The sequence below is a fragment of the Leptinotarsa decemlineata genome, unplaced genomic scaffold (genome assembly GCF_025532065.1).
Source record: "Leptinotarsa decemlineata unplaced genomic scaffold, Ldec_3_MD MMD2_tig00000505_RagTag_RagTag, whole genome shotgun sequence".
Lineage (NCBI taxonomy): Eukaryota > Metazoa > Arthropoda > Insecta > Coleoptera > Chrysomelidae > Leptinotarsa > Leptinotarsa decemlineata.
Window position 1 is genome coordinate 16,958,639 of NW_027412549.1, and position 17,848 is coordinate 16,976,486.

Genomic DNA, 17,848 nt, shown 5'->3' on the forward strand with positions numbered 1-17,848 from the left:
AGTTTTTACACGCATGCCAGCAAATAGGTGAATATCAGGTTGTTTCAGAAATTTTGTCCATTTTAATTCCATAGGCTTCTGTAATCCCATCTCAATATATATATTCATTTTTCTGTTTTGTGGTATATACCGATCGCTAAAAAATGTTGTACTTTGATGCTGTTAATTTTTTTCCAAATTTTAATTTCTGCCTCTTCTCACTTTGCCTTAAGCGATTTTCAGCCAATTTTTCTCTACGAGCGCTTCCGAAACAGGCCCAAAAAATTAACTAGGCATTTGGCAATAATAGTCTTAACGAACGCACTATTCGACGTTGGTCTTCAGAATTTCCGTCCAGAAATGGTGAACTTCGAAGTGGTTGACCAACAGTAATCCAGAACAAGGATTTAAGGACCTTGGTGAACACTGACCCATCACAAACGGTGCTTGAGATGGCGGAAGAACTAGACGTCGGCTCTCATGCGATTTCTAAATTAAATACGAATTGGAAAGGTCAAAAAGCTTGAAAAGTGGGTGCCCCACGATTTGAACGATCGACAGAAATTGTCAGGTCTGTTCTCACCTGCTTTTGCTCAACCAAAACAATCCTTTTTTGGATCGAATCGTCACTTGTGATGAAAAGTTGATCTTCTACGACAACAGGAGTCGTTTAGGACAGTGGTTGGATACGGATGACTCACTCAGACACTTCCCAAAGGCGAAAACCCACCAAAAAAAACATGTTCACTGTATGGTGGTTAGCGGGAATCGATAAAATGTACTAACAATTGTGTCAGCATCAGCCGACACTGGTCAACAGAAGAAATCTGACAACATCCGTTTGCATGTTCCACATATCATCTTCCAAAAATCAAATAAATTTAGCGTCAGAGTTTTACCTCTCCCACCATTGTCCTCAGACCCTCTCGCCACCGACTACCATCTTCTAAAGCACCTCGTTAACTTTCTCAGCAATAGGACCTTCGCTAATGAGGACGATGCAGAAACGACCCCCAATTTTAATGCTGACGGAATTGACCAAATCCCGAGCAACCAATGTTTATGCTGATGGAGTCAATCGACTTGTGTTACGTTGACAAAAGCGCACATGACTCACATTGCGATCAAATTGAATGACTATCTACACTAAAGCTTTTGAAACAACCTAATTGAAAAGTTATCAAAAAACCCAAAACAGAATTGTCATCCAATTTCAGTATGCTCAAACGAGTTGATGACTCCCCATGGCTACAATAACATTCAGAACTAAATCACCTATTCCTATGGCAGGAGCAGCATATGCAGGAGCCGCTACTGCATGCGTGGTATATGTAGGAGCGGCAACTGCATGAGTAGTGTAAACAGGAGCGGCGACAGCATGCGTGGTGTAAGCAGGAGTGGCAACAGCATGTGTGGTGTAAGCAGGAGCCGCGACAGCATGCGTGGTGTACGCAGGAGCAGCAACGACCTTTGATGCAACAGCCACAGGAGTGGCAGGATGAGCAGCGTGGCCTGACCTTGTCACAACAGCATTGAAACCGTTATGGTCATCTGCTGTGTATGTTACGGTTCTCACTGTACCATCAGCTTCGACGAGAGAATACTGTCCTTTGACGACATCTCCATCTCTAACTTCTGATTGAGTTTTCTGGTCACCTGTGTGGCCGTCCTGAACGCCATAGTTGAACTGATATTTAGGGTAAGCCTGAAACATAAATGAAAATGAAATGATTGAAATTGATTTTCTTCGAAAAATTATTACTGTTGTATGTGATGAGAAGGGATGTGTGTCCAAGTTTGTGGCCATCACGTTGAAATCCTCACTCAAAGTCACGCAAGAATGACTTCGTGCAAAAAAAATTGACGGGTGATTATTAAACGAATGTAACTTACAACAAAATTTATTAAATGGTCAAAAATACTGAGTGCGCATATAAGCAAAACTAAAAAAAAAATATGACTCTTCTTTGGCACCCCGAAAAAAAATCATAATACAAAAAAAATTGGAATCAGTACAAAGTATGGCCTCCACTCTGGTTTATTACGGCCCTACATCTATCGTGCATCGACAAAATGAGATTGTCAATGTCTTGTTGAGGTACATTTGCCCATTCAGCAATTAAAAGCTCTCTCAATTGAAACGTTGTGTGAATGTTCCCCATATGCGAAGTAATTCTTCGTTGAAGCATGTCCCACACATGCTCGATGGGATTCAGGTCCGGTGATTGTGCTGGCCATGGCAATACATCAACTTCTTCGTTGGTGAGCCAGTCAGTCACTAGACGCGCGACATGTGGACGAGCATTATCGGGCATTAGGTGGGAGTTTTCACCAACAGCACCAGCAAACGGACGGACGATAGGTAGAAGAATGGTGTCGAGGTACTGTCGAGTTGTGAGGGAGCGATTTGGAAAAACGAGATCGGTTCTGCCGCCGATTATGATTCCGCCCCATAGCATCACTGTACCACCTCTGTATGTGTGGACTTCCTGGACGTGTCTCAAACGTTCATTATTTCCAGGTCGTCTCCACAGTCTTACTCGACGAGAATCTGGATGAAATCCAAATCTGGATTCATCTGTAAACAAAACTGTGGCCCAATCATTTGCATCCCAGTTTTGATGTTCTTGACACCACTCTAATCTTCTACCGCGATTGCCTCTCGACAAAGGTGGACATCTAAGTGGCCTTCTGTTGTGGAGATCTGCTTCATGCAGTCGATTTCTGACAGTATCACGACCAATTGTTACCTGGTGCGTCTGCTGCAACACGTTAACCAACTCAGGTGCTGTGATTGTCGGTTGTCTTCTTGCGGTTAAGTTGTAGCGCGTCCTCGCCCTGGATGTTGTTCGGCTGGACTGTCAGTTTCACGGAAACGCCGCCACAATCGACTGATAATACTTTGGGAGACCCTCAAACGAAGAGCTACATCATTTTGTTGTATACCACCTTGAAGAAGCCCTACACCTCTATTCATCTCAGCCAATGGTAAGTGATGGCGTTCCATGTTAAAGCACAATATTTCTAGTTCAATTGCTGAGCAAGAACTGTATAGAATGTACAAACTCGACACTTTCAGATTATTCATTTTAGCCGAAAACCTATAGTTTGTAAAAAACTTGATAAAAGGTTAGTTACCGTTTTTGTAGGCTTTGTTCAACCCATAGAAATCTACAGGGTGATCGAGTGAACCAATTCATTCGAAATTAAACGACCTCATGCATTTATTTTTATGATATTCAGTATGTGTGTATATGTTATGGTAAAAGTAGATATTGCGGCAAATGTACACATTTTCAGGTAAATGTGCACATTTGCCTCCTCGTTTGGGTAATGTGCATTCAACTAACATTTACAATTTCAAATAAGGGAAATGTACATTGAATTCACAATGACCATGTCGTTTTGGTAAATATGAGCAATACACATTGATGAATTTTCCAGTGAAAAGTTAGATATAATTTTGGATGATGGTTTTATTATGCAACCAAATTGAAAGTTAAAGATGGAAGTTTTTAATTAAATTCTGTTTTATATGAGTTTGATTTATTTTATCTCAATTGTTGCAATAAACTCGAAAGCGATAACATTTTTGAATAGAGAATGAAGAGACATTTCAAACGATATATCCACAAACCTATACTTCCTATTTGAAAAATTGGTGGTTGTAACTGTCATTCGAAGGGGGTTGAAGGTAGGGGTAACATTTTCCCGTTGAAGTATGTCAAATTATAATTTAAACTTGAAGTGTTTTGAGATTTTGTTAAAATATGTATCGTAACCGGATAAATGAATTTATTCCATTTGGCTTTTACTCCCTGTATATGTTTCTTGGGATTATTGAAGTTATTATTGACACATTGAAATTTCATGGATGATTATGATTGCTTTTCCTAACTTCTATACACTCCTCATTTCATACAAAGTATCATTCAAAATGATGAAGGCGTGTACTTTTAATTACACACACTGGAACATACTGGAACCTACGAAATCGATTTTGAAATGATTGGAAATACCAGTTTGCAGCATTTATTAAATCCTATTTCACCGAAAAAATGGTTACACATTTGAAATTGAAAAATGGTAACAATCACCCATAACCCAGTTTGAACAGCACGTACAACTCACATAACACAGTAACTATGAGAGAATTATCTAATCTGGATCGAAAGTGATATAACAGCACACACCATATAAGGCAAGGCTATAAAACAGAAATCTAGGTCTACACTCGTCGGTAATGGTGAGATTATCGCATCTGACCTTGAAAGTGAAAGAGTCGATCGAGATGAAGATTCTTCCTAGAGACTGGTCAAGTACAAGGAGATGTTTCTCGATTAATTTACAGTCAAGTTCAAGAGTTGGCAGAACAACCGCAATTATTCGCAATCCTGCTGTGGTATTGTTTTCCAATTGTCTTCAAAATTACTTCTAAGGCGTTCAGTTTCCTTTAATATTGCAATTTATAAATATATGGAATGATACGTGAATAGTTATCAAAGAAATAATGGAATAGAAACCAACTTTTCGAAATCCGGAAAGAATCGACCTACGTTCTATGAATAAAGTTCTCATCATCGATAATGGAAAGAACAAGTCTTAGTTCTTTAGGTAACAAATTACTTTCATTTGTTCATTGTTTTTCATTTGGAAAAAGCGATTTCAGTGTAATTCGAAGTTGATACATTGTTGTAGTTGTTTTGGGATATGTTAATAAAAATATAAATGATTTAAATATCTTAGTGCAAAAGTTTTATTAATGTATTCAATTACTTCCTTCATTTCTTCGATAATTTTCCACAACGAGATTCCCTCGGTCCATTGGATTTTTTTTGGGGGGTATAGCAAATTAATTATCTACCAAACTTCTCCAACATCTATAGAAGATATGAAACGAAGAATCACTAGAGCTTTCAATGAAATCCCAGAGGATATGCTGGCACGTGTGAAGAATTCGTTTAAAAAAAGACTGACATTATGTGTTGCAGATAATCAGGCTTATTAGCTTGTATGAGCCTGAGGGTGGGGAACGAATAGTTCCAATAAATTCGGCACTTCTCGTTCCCCACAACGGATTCAATATCCCCCGGAGCGTAGGGCAACACCGGTGTCTCGTCAATACCGAAAGAGTGCCGTAGATGGTAATATAGCACTCTTAGGGCCGCGTTATGTCGATGGATATAGGCCGAGATCGCATATGCTGGACATGCTGATAGCAAGTGCCTTAGGGTCTCGGGCGCATCGCGGCAGGCCCTGCACCTTGTGTCAGGAACCTCTATACCCATCACGCGACTGCGGTGTTGAAGACACCATCCTGGCAAGCCATGATGAACCCCTCAGTTTCCGACTTCAGCCCACACGACCTGAGAAAAGCGAACGTCAGGCGCTTTGATAAGCCAAGGTCTTCAATATTATTGAAGAAGACCCCATGCATTGGCTTATCCCTGTGTCTCCGCAGAAGTAAGGTGATCTCTGCGGCTTTTATCTGAGCTTTTTGCTGAACGGGTTCCAACTCGGTGACAGAGTTGTAGTCACCTCGTTCAGAGTCGAAAACTATACCGAGTTCATCAGCTGCTCGAGCAGCTGCCCTAAGGAGAAATGCTCCAATTCCTGCTCACTCATGGTCACGGACCATGCAGAGAAGGGAATCCGAACTCCTGACGACTTTACAGGCTGTATCCAGTACCATTCTGTCATGTAGACACTCCAAACTCAAAAGTCCACGACCTCCCTGTTGTCGGGGGAAGTACAACCTTGGAACGGACGATTTGGGATGCAAACTCCTATAGAGATGTATCATTTTTCGGGTCCTTACGTCGAGTTGATACAGCTCCTCCCGAGTCCACTTCACTACTCCAATCGAGTAGAGTAAGATTGGAACGGCAAGCATATTTGTTGCAGCAACTTTGTTCTTCCCCGACAGCTCCGATAACCAGATCTGTCGAAGTTTGTGCTGATACTTGCCGCGGAGAGAGTTTTTCACTGCGGTTACCTCTTGTGAGTGGCGTTGTTCCACCCCGAGGTAAGTATACGTCTCTCCGGCATCCAGATAGTGTAGGATGCTTCCATCTACGAGCTGCACATCCTCTCCGTAGTCCCCGCATCGTCCTCTTTTGAGATGAACCATTGCACATTTGTCTATCCCGAATTTCATACCGATAGCATGCGTGTACTCTTCCACCACCCTCAAGGACTGATGGAGATCCTTCCTTCCAGAGGCATAAAGTTTAAGATCATCCATATAAAACAGATGGGTGACCTTGTGTCTCCGGTTTCCGGGGTGCCACAGTTATACCCTCGAGTGTTTCTGAGCGCAACGGATAATGGCAATAGTGAGATGCAGAATAGAAGGGGACTGAGGGAATCACCCTGAAATACACCCCTTCTGAAAGTGACCCACCCTGTTTGGACTCTTGCTTGACCAGATGTTATGGTGAAGCGAGTTCGCCAAAGTGGTATCAGTTGTTCAATGCATCTCACTATGGTGTCGGGTACCGCAAGGCATCTGAGCAAATGCAAGATGAGCTCATGCGAAATTGTATCAAATGCCTTACGGTAATCGATCCAGGCCATAGAGAGGTTACGCTTATATTGTATCGAGTCCTGCGTTACACATCTATCGATGAGCAGGTTCTCTATACATCCAGCGACTCCTCTCTTCGACCCTCTCTGCTCATATATCCGTTCGAACACTCGGTCAACTGCGGTGAGTATTCGTGTGTATAAGATGCTCATTATTATTATTATTATTATTATTATTATTATTATTATTATTATTATTATTATTAACTTCTCTAATAGTGATTTCACGATTCTCTATGGGAACTCCAGGGTAAGTGTCATCATCCACATCTTCTCGACCTTCTTTAAAAAGCTTGTACCACTTGTAAACATTTTTCTGATTCAGGGTACAATCACCGTATGCAACTGACAACATTTCAAGTGTTTTTGAGCACTTAATTCTATTTTCCATACAAAATTAGATGCAAATTGTTCAAATTGTTTCTTGTAATTCGAGAAAATTGCCATACACGTTATACAGGAAATGGATTTGTAACAAGTACATTCCAAACGAAATTTCAGGAAGTAAAATTGGAAGTAACTCCGGTATTGTGGAAAAACAAATCATGGCTTTCACATCACGATAATACACCTGCTCTCTCGTCATTGCTTGTAGTTTTCTCGCCAGAAACAACACCGTAATCAAGCTTCAGCCGCCATAATCACCAGATTTGACCCTATGCGACTTTTTCTGTTCCCATGATGGAAGAGACACATGAAAGGACGAATCGCTGAGATCGCTCAAGGACATACCAAAAATTTAATATTAGAACTGCTTCGAGAATTGGACAAACGCTGGACTATTTTGAAGGGGACGGAATAAAAATGGATGGAAAAATGAATATTAAAAAAAAAAGAAAATTTACGTTTTTTTCGAAGAGAGTAATATACCTACTGAGTTAGTACTAACTGAGTTAGTATGAGCTTGTCTGAGGAGGCTAGTGTATGGTGAAACACGTGTTGAGGTTTTGTAAACTGTTCATGTTCAATGAAAATCTCACAATGAAAGTTACTTGAGAACGTTGAGAGTTTCCATCAGGTATTGGCTAAATCCATCACATTACTTATTTGGGTTGGTAATCTCCAAGTGTGGGTTTATCATCGGTTTTTCATCGGAAGTATTACAAACTGACAAAACTTGATAGTGTCAAACTTTCATTTAAAATAAAACATAAAACCGGATTATACACAGGTAGTTTTTCATACAATACAGCAAAACTATACAATAGGTTATCCCATGAACTCAAAGACCTCAGTTTAAGACATTTCATAAAACGTTTGAAAGTCGTTCTCCGAACAAGGTAATGATGTCTATCTGATGACTCTTGCGATGATTTCTGGCACATGTACAAAGTGGCTTCAATTCTAAGGAAATGAAATTATTTATTTCTTCAGCCACTTCACTTATTAAATTCATTATTATTATTTTTTTCCGCCTACTCCATGTAACTATTATGCAATACTTATAAAGATATATTAACATTGAATGTTTTTGTGATCTTATGGATTAAATGTGTACGTCTGAAGTTGGGTTTAGAAGCAGCTTCAACAGCTTAACCCCGCCCATTCATTATTCTTAGGTTCGTTCCAACCTTGAGTCACAAACAGATTTCCAACTGTTTGTGAATCGTTGTCAACGCGCATGTCTGGTAAATATTGGTTTCTGATTAATTTGAAATTTCTGATTGGAACAGCTGATAGTTCAACTGAAGTTTGGCATGGAATTTCAACATAACCTTTAAAAATAATTTGGGAAAGAAAGTTTTTGGCTTTCTACTACTCCATCTTAATACAAAAAAAGGGGATGAGGGAATATTCCAAAGAAAGGAAGGAAGTAATCAATTTGAAAATAAGTAACTCTATACATGGATGTGTAGATCATGCAAAGAAGTAACTTTCAGACACAAACTGAAAGAATGTCCTCCTGAAACAGCTACCTTCATATTTTTTCGAAATAAATACTTCTATATGAACACTGAATTATACAAAAGATACTTTTCTCTACTCAGTTTGTATTTCAAACATTCCACAACGAATGTCACTCCTAAAAATATAACCCCTTCAATTCTTTAAAAATAAATCTAATCAAGTGTATTTCTGGAGAGTAAAAGAAGGTTGCAGTATTTTATATCTCTATTCTATTTACTTATCAACATGGAACTGGGAGGTCACCGCAATAATTAATTTGTGTAATTGAAGATGTTCATATTATAGGTTCACTTAAAGAATTCCCAATTTTTTCTGCGCCAGCAAATATATAATTTATTTTATTACAATTTTTGCAGGTTATGTTGTTTGTAAGTTGCATGAACATAAAACAGAAACAGTAATACGGAATACGCATGCGTCAGATTGATGGTTAGAAGATAATCCTCAAACCATTCTGATAGATTTCGAACAGGTTTGAATCTTGAATGGAACAGAAAACTGATAGTTTACTAATGGTTGGAAGCTCACGTTGGAACGCAATCACATTATTGCGCAGAATCCTGACTGTCAGAAACTGTTTCTGACGCTGGTTGGAACGAACCTCTTGTTAAACATGCATTTGTGAACTGTTGAATATTATGAATGAAGGCATCTTATTATTATTATTATTATCTTTCCGAAGTTTGGTTATGTTGAAGCACTGTGTCACAATCAGCTTTCAATAAAGAATCAAATTATATTTCTGACAGATCTTACCACATAATCCACCGATGGTGCTGCCTTTACAACTGGAGTTTTCAAAATTGCTGGAGCAGCATATGCGTGAGTAGTATAAGCAGGAGCAGCATAAGCAGGGGCGGCGATTGCTGGAGCAGCGTATGTGTGTCCTATTGAAATGCCATGAGTTGATATTGCAGGAGCTGCTAGAAGACCAGCTTGAGTTGATGCCACCAGGGTAGCGAAGGCAATAATCTTTAAATAAAAAGTTTAGACAGTAACCGTAAACTCATGAATCACAAATGATAATACGATTCAACGAAAACACTTGTTTCACATGCAACGCCTCCTTGTTTCACCTCAGATGATGCCAACTTGGTTATGAAGGAATATTCATAAAGAAAAGTGTTCAGTTCCGTTCAGTGAAACTGTTCAAACTTTTTTGCACAATTTCGAAAATCTTCATTGAAAATATGAAACAGAACTCTTTTAATCAGGTCAGAAGCAACGATAGTTTTCTATGGACATGTATAGGGTCTTTCTATAGGGACTTCCGAACTTAGACAATTCATAACGGTCATCCTGTTGAAGCTACATCTGTCAAATTAGTTGTCAGTTATTCAGTTACCAAATCACCAAATCACCATGGACGGATATAGCACTCAAAAAACACGTGCAGATATCGAAATTTGTGCTCTGTTTAGGCAACGTACCGCGCGCTCCACCCATTTTACAGTCGCCATAATCGTCCTACCTAGAGGACTATTCGGAATGTGATGGATGAATTTCAGTCCACTGGTTCAGTAAACGATTGACCAACACCCGTATGTCGACGACAACATCGCCGCTATCTCTAAGAGGGTGCAAGAGAATCCGAAGCAGTCGATTTTGCGTCGCTCACAAGTACTCGGCCTTTCGCAGATCACAACTTGGCGAATTCTGCGTCGTGACTTGAACCTGCACCCTTACAAAATTCAACTGACTCAGGAACTGAAAGTGTGTGTGTGTGTGTGTAGGATGATTGGCATTGGACTTATCTTTCTGCCACAGAGTGTGGGATATAGGTAGTCATTCATATAATTATTTCACTTTTTATCACAAACCTAATCAGTGCATCACAGATCAACTTGTTTTCCATTGCTAGAAGGCTTGTGATGTTTACTGGGAGTCGGATATTGAGGGATGTAAGTGTGGACAGTAGGTTTTGTGTTTTTTGAGCATGGTTTTTACAGGCAAAAAATAAATGGTTCAAATCAGTTAAAGAGTTACCGTCACATGTACATAAGCTAGTATTGTTTGTGCCTATTCTAAATACATATGCGGAAAAACTTCCGTAATTGAATTTGAGCCTTGTTATTGTGACGGCATAAAAACCTTGGTACTGTATATAATAGGAACTAAAGGTAAATGACCATAGACAACGACGTGTGTTCGCTGAATAGGCTCTGGAGCAGTGGGTAACTGACCCCGATTTCCATCGTGAAATTATCTTCAGCAATGAGGCCCATTTTTGGATGCCATGTTTGGATACCAATCCGCCATGAGATCCAAGAGCGTCTAATGCATTCCGAAAAAGTTACTATTTGGTGTGGATTTTGGGCTAGCGGCGTCATCGATCCATATTTCTTCAGGAACGGCGTTGGCCAGGCCATCACTGTCAACGGCAAGCACCAAAGGTTGATAACTACCACTTTTTTTGGCCTGAATTTGATGATCTGGACACCAACAACATGTAGTTTCAACAGGACGGCACTACGTGCCACACAGATCGTTCGACATTGGATATTCTGCACGAGGATATTCTCACGTGGAAGTGATGTGAACTAGCCACCGAGATCGTGAGACTGGACTACGTTAAATAGGTGTATGCAAAAAAGCCACAAATTACAGCAGTCCTCAGAGCCAGCATAACCCATGCAATCCCCGTGGGTTGGGCTACCTATTTGGCGCGTCCCCAGGAGGCGGATAGAGGAACAGCCAGGGGACTGGAGGCCCTCTCCGGGAAGCCAATGTGGCCTTACGGATGGGGTAGCCGAACTCCTGGTCAGTGGCAGAAATAAGTAAGGTGAGAGGAAGCAAAACTCTCCAAAAGCCTTTACAAAACATGCGACCGTGAACAAGCCTACCCAAGCTAAGGTGTAGGGAATCGTGCCGACAGCTGAATGGCCGCAGGGTGATATGCGGTTACGAACGATCTCCTTGGGGAACTGGGCGAAACCTCATTGTAATCAGCCTAACTCTGGTAATGCGGGGCTCTGCCAGAGGTGACCAACTCTTTCCTTGCTACTCGTGTGATCACACATGAATGAAACAAACACAAAAACAGAAATAACAAAAACCAATCCCGAGACTGGATAAAAGTGCTCACCTCCATCTCCACCTCCAACAGTAAGGGCACTTCCTGCGGCGGGCGCTAAGCGCTCCGTCTTGAATAAAGGCAAGGAACTGGCTGCCCCTGCAGGAAAGCTCCCTCGCTTGTGCACCTCCACGGAGGAAACCCCAAGAAGGTTGAAGAAGCCGCGCAACGACAGTTATATCGCTGCACCTTCCAAAACCTTTGCGAAGACCACCGTAGGACACCTCAAGGTTGCCAAAGAGAGTGTGTGTTCGGCGACTCTTGGCATACACCCGCCACCTTCCTAGAAAGGACAGGATGGACGATGACCTAGGAGGACAACTCCTCGGGAAGATGTACAATGGGTCACATGTGGCCTAAGTGTTGTGAGTCTATACTCGCCCTCCCTACTCCACAGATAGAGGTTGATCTTGCACGAGCACGAGCAATCAAGAGCCCTATCAGGCTAGTAAGGCGAATCCAGCAAAATTTCAAAAAAAAAGTAGCTAATTAGTTGCTAATTATTTGCCAAAGCAACGATTTTGTTGCTCCTGCCGATCCCTAGAAATCGCAAATAATGCTATCGTGATATTAAGGTAGCAAGGTAACTCAATAAATTATATACTTTTCCTTTGATCTTTACAGAATATTTAGTTGATATTTAGTTGTTGAACCTAGGATATAGCAAAAAATTTTCAAATATTTTTTTTTTATTTTTTATGGTCTTGCTATTTTGAAACTGTTTTTCCTGGAATTAAAGATGTTCTAAATGTGTTGCTCACCAAGAGTAAACTTAAATACACCTTGAGTAACAGCAACAAAATAGTTGAAACCGATCGGCCGATTTTCAATTTTTTTTTATTTTCCACGTTCTTGCAATCTTGAAACTGAATAAAAAGTGTTTCAAATGTGTTGCTCACCAGCAGTATACTCAAATACATCTTGAGTATCAGCAACAAAGTAGTTGAACGTGGAAAATGAAAAAAAAATTGAAAATCGCCCGATCGGTTTCAACTACTTTGTTGCTGTTACTCAAGGTGTATTTAAGTTTATTCTTGGTGAGCAACAAATTTAGAACATCTTTAATTCCAGGAAAAAACAGTTTCAAGATAGCAAGGTCAGTTCAGCAACTAAATAGCAACTGAATATTCTGTAAAGATCAAAGGGAAAGTATATAATTTATTGAGTTACTCTACCTTGATATCACGATAGCATTATTTGCGGTTTCTAGGGATCGGCACGAGCAACAAAATCGTTGTTTTGGCAACTAATTACCAACTTAGCTACAAATTGATGTATTTTTTTGCAATTTTGCTGGATTCGCCTTGCTAGCCTATAGGCTCGATTCAAGAAGTGTGTAAACTCAAATACAAATTTCAAGAATTTCATTATTTCTATATCTCCAAAAGTTACGAGTTATTGTGTGTAAATAATCAGTTAATTCATAAACGCATACAGTTTTAATTGATAATGGCCTTACTCAACAAAGTGAAAATCTACCTTGACTCATATATAGACTAGTTAAAAACCCATATTGAATCAACAATCATTACGCATAATACAGTTATAAATAGTCTCGCACTAACAAATAGTTTTTCATATCAGTTCAGTAGTAGTAATTAACATATATTTAAAGAAAAAGTTTATACATGAATGTGGTTCGAAATGTTTACATAATTAAAAAGTTATATATTCCGAATACGTATGATAATGAAGCATATTAGCTCATTCAAGCTGGTATATAATGCTATGAGAAATCATCTAGCTTTGACTATAAAAATGAAAGCAGAGAAGCCGACGATCTATTTTTGTTATATTCAAAGAAACAGATTTCGTTTCTTCAAATGAGACAGAATTTTGAATATCGAATTTTTTGCTCTTTTATTGAATAACTTCATTGTCTAATATTATTTAAAATGAATTGAAATCCCTAAAAGAACCAATACAGGATGTCTGAATAAGTGTAAAACATTTAAGGAGGTGATTCCTCATCAAGAAAAAGATAGAATTTTTCATATAAAGACATTTCAATGAAGCATCCCTTGTTAAGATACAGCCCCTTAAATGGGGTACATAAAATTTGTATGACAATTTTTTCGCAAGCACTAAGAAAGTTGCAATATTGAAATTAACCTGACGTTTTGTACTACCAAAAAGACACTTAGCCAGAAATTTATTTGGTTTACCCCATGGTTGTAAGGGGTGGAAAACGCAATCCTTAAAATTTATTTGCAATGTATCTTTTTGTCTTATCATTTGTTTACCATTTAGAAATGTATTTCCGATAGCCTGTTTCATTCTAAACAAAAAATGTCTCTTGGGTTTTTGCCCAAAATAAACCAGTTCGCAACAAAAAATTATTTTACGAACAACTACATATATACATCGTCATAAATGCGAAAATACGAAACTAATCTATCCAGTAGGTCACTATTAGCGATAGTGACAATTAAATTGGTATGACGCTGTCAGTTTGTGAATTTTCGAAATTGAATTAATATTAATTGTGTGTTGTTGTTCTGTTCTTAATTTGTTACTTCAATAATTCACTTGTTATTAAAATGGCATACACAAATGAGGAAATGGCTGATATGCATTACGTTTACGGTCTGTCGCAGCGGAATGGGTTAGAAACTTCTATGAGATATGCTGAAATGTATCCTCAACGGCAGCATCCTTCACATAGAATATTTGCTCGACTTCATCCACGATTACGAGAATATGGTTCATTCGACAAAAGAACGCAGGATTATCGTCGCCATCGAGAAGTACGAACACCACAGCGAAAGCAGTACATAATTTGATTGAAGAACAACCTAATACCAGTACTAGAAAGATTGCTTTCCAGCTAAATGTTCCCGAAATTTTTCAAAATGAGAGTACTTTACTCTTGTCTCAAAATAAAATATTTGAAGGCTCCTCGTATATTACGTGTGTTCTACTGTATTTTGTTGGTGCATGTTTAATCTCAGGGAATGCACAAACTTTTATCAGGAATAACTTTTTGTCGAAAAACCCTTAATAAATAAGTTCCCTATGTAATGCATACTTTGGGGATGATACCGTATATGAACATTTATTGAAATTAAGCTTCAACTTATGTTCATTAAAATCAATTAATATCGGCCAGTTCTACTCAATTAAGTTCATTAATCCAAATGAGAATTTCATCCAAATCATTCTTCATATGTTTTTTTTTTATTTTTTTGTAACTATCTGAGAAATATATAATGTTACGTTCCTCCTGATTTTTTATAAATTTATATCATATCAACAAGTCGCTAATGACCCAAGAGGTCGATGCGACTGTAATCAAATAAGTAAAAAAAATAGACCACGACAATGTCTCCTGAAAAATGCACTATGACTAATTCAATAGATGCCCTACCTTAGTCAACATTATGTAACACTGTGTAATGCAATTGAGAATACAAACTGAACTGAACTGAACTACCCACCGGCAAATAAGATCTTTTATACCATTACCTACCCCAACAGGTACGTTCACTGACATTAATCGAAAAAAAAATCCACATTTGTCATGTCCGATTTTCAGGAGAAAAAACTCGAGCAGTAATTGAAAGTTTCAATAAAATGGTGGGAAGGTCACAGTTTTCATGGTGCTGGTCGTGGTCTCAATGGGTTTTTCAGACATGCTCGTCCATGGGTGTGTCACACTAACGAGAGAACAGGCGTACGCGTAAGGCCTTAGACAAACAAATTTTTCTGGTAATTAAATATAATTGATGTAACTTACGTGAACCTAATTCCAAACGAGTTCTCGTTCGAAGCCAAAATATAACTGGTAACGTGATCTGAATTACTTGAAAATCACATGATTTTTATTAGAAAATCATGAAGAGGAAATAGGTATATTTGGAAAGATATTTTACAATTTTCGCCAATATTGTCATAATTTTGGGATGAAATGAAGTTAATTTCACAAAAAAGTAGCAAGATATTGTATTTTAATTATTATTCCAAATGGTATACTTTCAGATTTCGAATATAAACGGATGAGAAATTTTTACAATTTCCACAAGTTCTATAATAGTATAATTATAACATCATCCTATTGAAAACTAAGCATCATATATCAGGTTGTCCGTTCAGGATATCAGTTCAGGCCGTTTTTATTAGTCTAGGTACTTCAAACTGTAATATCTCAGTGAATAGATAGATAAATAGACAGTTTTGTAAGTAGATAGTTCATTCAACCACGTTATGTTAAAAAATTACATTTGTATCAAAACAATAATGTTTGAGCTATACCTATAATAAATTTTAGGGGTATCGTTTTCCACTCCTTACAACCATGAGGTAAACCAAATAAATTACTGGCTAAGTGTCTTTTTAGTAGTACAAAACATCATGTCAATTTCATTATTGAAACTTTTTCAGTGCTTGTGAAAAAAATTGTTATACAAATTTTATGTACCCCTTTTAAGGGGCTGTATCTTAAACAAGGGATGCTCCAATGAAGTTTCTTTATATGAAAGAACCTATCTTTTTCTCGATGAGGTATCACCTCCTTAAATGTTTTACACTTATTTAGTTACACCCTGTGTATTACAAATAAAAATAAACAAACACAACTATCACCAGTGGTGACGCAAATATATATGAGAGATACTAACATCATGTAAATAATATGATAAATGAAATTTCTAAAAAAATGGTAATTAAAGGCCGCAATTGAAGTGATTCAGATTCAAACATGTGAGTTGGTATGGCCAGGTACTTGTTGATACTATAAAACCAATGTGTCGTTAAAAATTTAGTAAACCTCTTGAAACTATATACAGGTAGATCTTTAAAATAGTGAGTGGCAACATATTATAAATATTAACATTGAGTGTATTGATTGAGGATTTGTGTAGTTTCAGCCTGCGTGTTCTTAAGAGATTAGCATCTCTAGTTTCATGTTCATGAACCTATTGATTGGTCAGATGTTCGTTTTTGTGGGGATGAAATTCCAATAGAAATGAATAGATCTGTTAAAAATCTGTTTTCCCGTTAACCAGCGGTAGCACCCCTATGAACGACAACCCTCAAAGGATTAACAAGGTCTTACCTTTTAACGTGTGATTTCAATAGCTCGTTTTTGTAGTGGAAATATTTTCTCGGCATTGGGACAATTTCCCCAAAGTAACTATCCGTAGCTAACATGGGTATGAAAAAAGCATTATATGCTGATAAAAAATTGTTCAAGTCCACAAAATTCTTCAATTTCCTGAGTAGAAATAGACATTTGGAGAGTATCGAGTAGTTTCAATAGTTTGACAGTTACACCTTTTGCTATGTTATTATTTGTAGAGAATGTGATAGTTTGAGTTTTATCATCATTTAGTTTCAAAAGTTTACCATTGAATCATTTCTCAGCCTGATTTACGACAATTTTCATTGTGGCAAGCAAGTTCTTACAGTTTTGGTTAGTACATAGGAGAGTTGTATAGATTACTCATTTATATGGTAATAAGTGAAATAAGGAGTCATTCACATAAATGATGAACAACAGAGATCCCCAAACCGAACCCTGTGGTACTCCAGATTCGATTAGCAAAAGATCCGAAGTTCTATTTTCACCAAGATCAAAACATTGTTTACGATTGTTCAAGTAAGAGCTGAAGAGGAAAAGTGCAACTCCTCTGATTCCGTATTCATTCAATTTCGATGCCGTGAGAAACACAGTCAAACTCATTTCATAAACTACACCTCACGGTTTGGCTCAGTTGCAATAAGTTATAGTGAATCACATCAGCATATTCCCCCACCAGTATATGATATTGTGAGTTTTGTTAATTCAATTATAGTTAATATTATTGTATTTATTATTAATGAAATAAAAATTTTGATTTAGGTAGACTCTTATGTTGAGTTGAAATCCCTATAAGTCAATGTATTGAGATTTTTTTCAACATCTCAGGTGGATTCAAGCACAAATACAACGATTACTTACCCAAAATGATCTTACTAACAGGTGTTTCTGTGAATGAATTTGAAAAAGACACAACTGAATTAAGAAAATGTATCACCCTCTCCGACGGCACTGCAAATTGATTTGATCTTGTATGTGATATCTATGTATAATGTGCTACATTACAGTGAAAAAGCCATCATCGATCATACACTATTAACTGAGATATAAGCAAAAATATGTAAAAAAAATTTAATTTTTATTTTTTACACCTTCTTCGACGGCACTGCAAATTGATTTGATCTTGTAATTGTCATCTATGAATAATGTGCTACATCACAGTGAAAAATTTATCATCAGTCATCCACTATTACCGGAGATATATGAAAAAATATGTCAAAAATATC

At 37.9% G+C, this 17,848-nt stretch overlaps 1 protein-coding gene across 1 annotated transcript in view; it reads right to left on the minus strand.

Moving 5' to 3' along the window:
* Positions 1 to 14,974, minus strand: part of LOC111505462 (uncharacterized) — a 50,807-nt gene extending 35,833 nt beyond the window's left edge. Inside the window, exons 1-3 of the mRNA XM_074174239.1 lie at positions 14,913 to 14,974; positions 9,229 to 9,444; positions 1,238 to 1,684 (exon numbers count right to left, since the gene is read on the minus strand). Of these exons, the coding sequence (XP_074030340.1) occupies positions 1,238 to 1,684; positions 9,229 to 9,444; positions 14,913 to 14,924 (675 nt within the window). The 5' untranslated portion in view covers positions 14,925 to 14,974. The remainder of the gene's footprint in view (positions 1 to 1,237; positions 1,685 to 9,228; positions 9,445 to 14,912) is intronic.
* Positions 14,975 to 17,848: the final 2,874 nt, after the last annotated feature.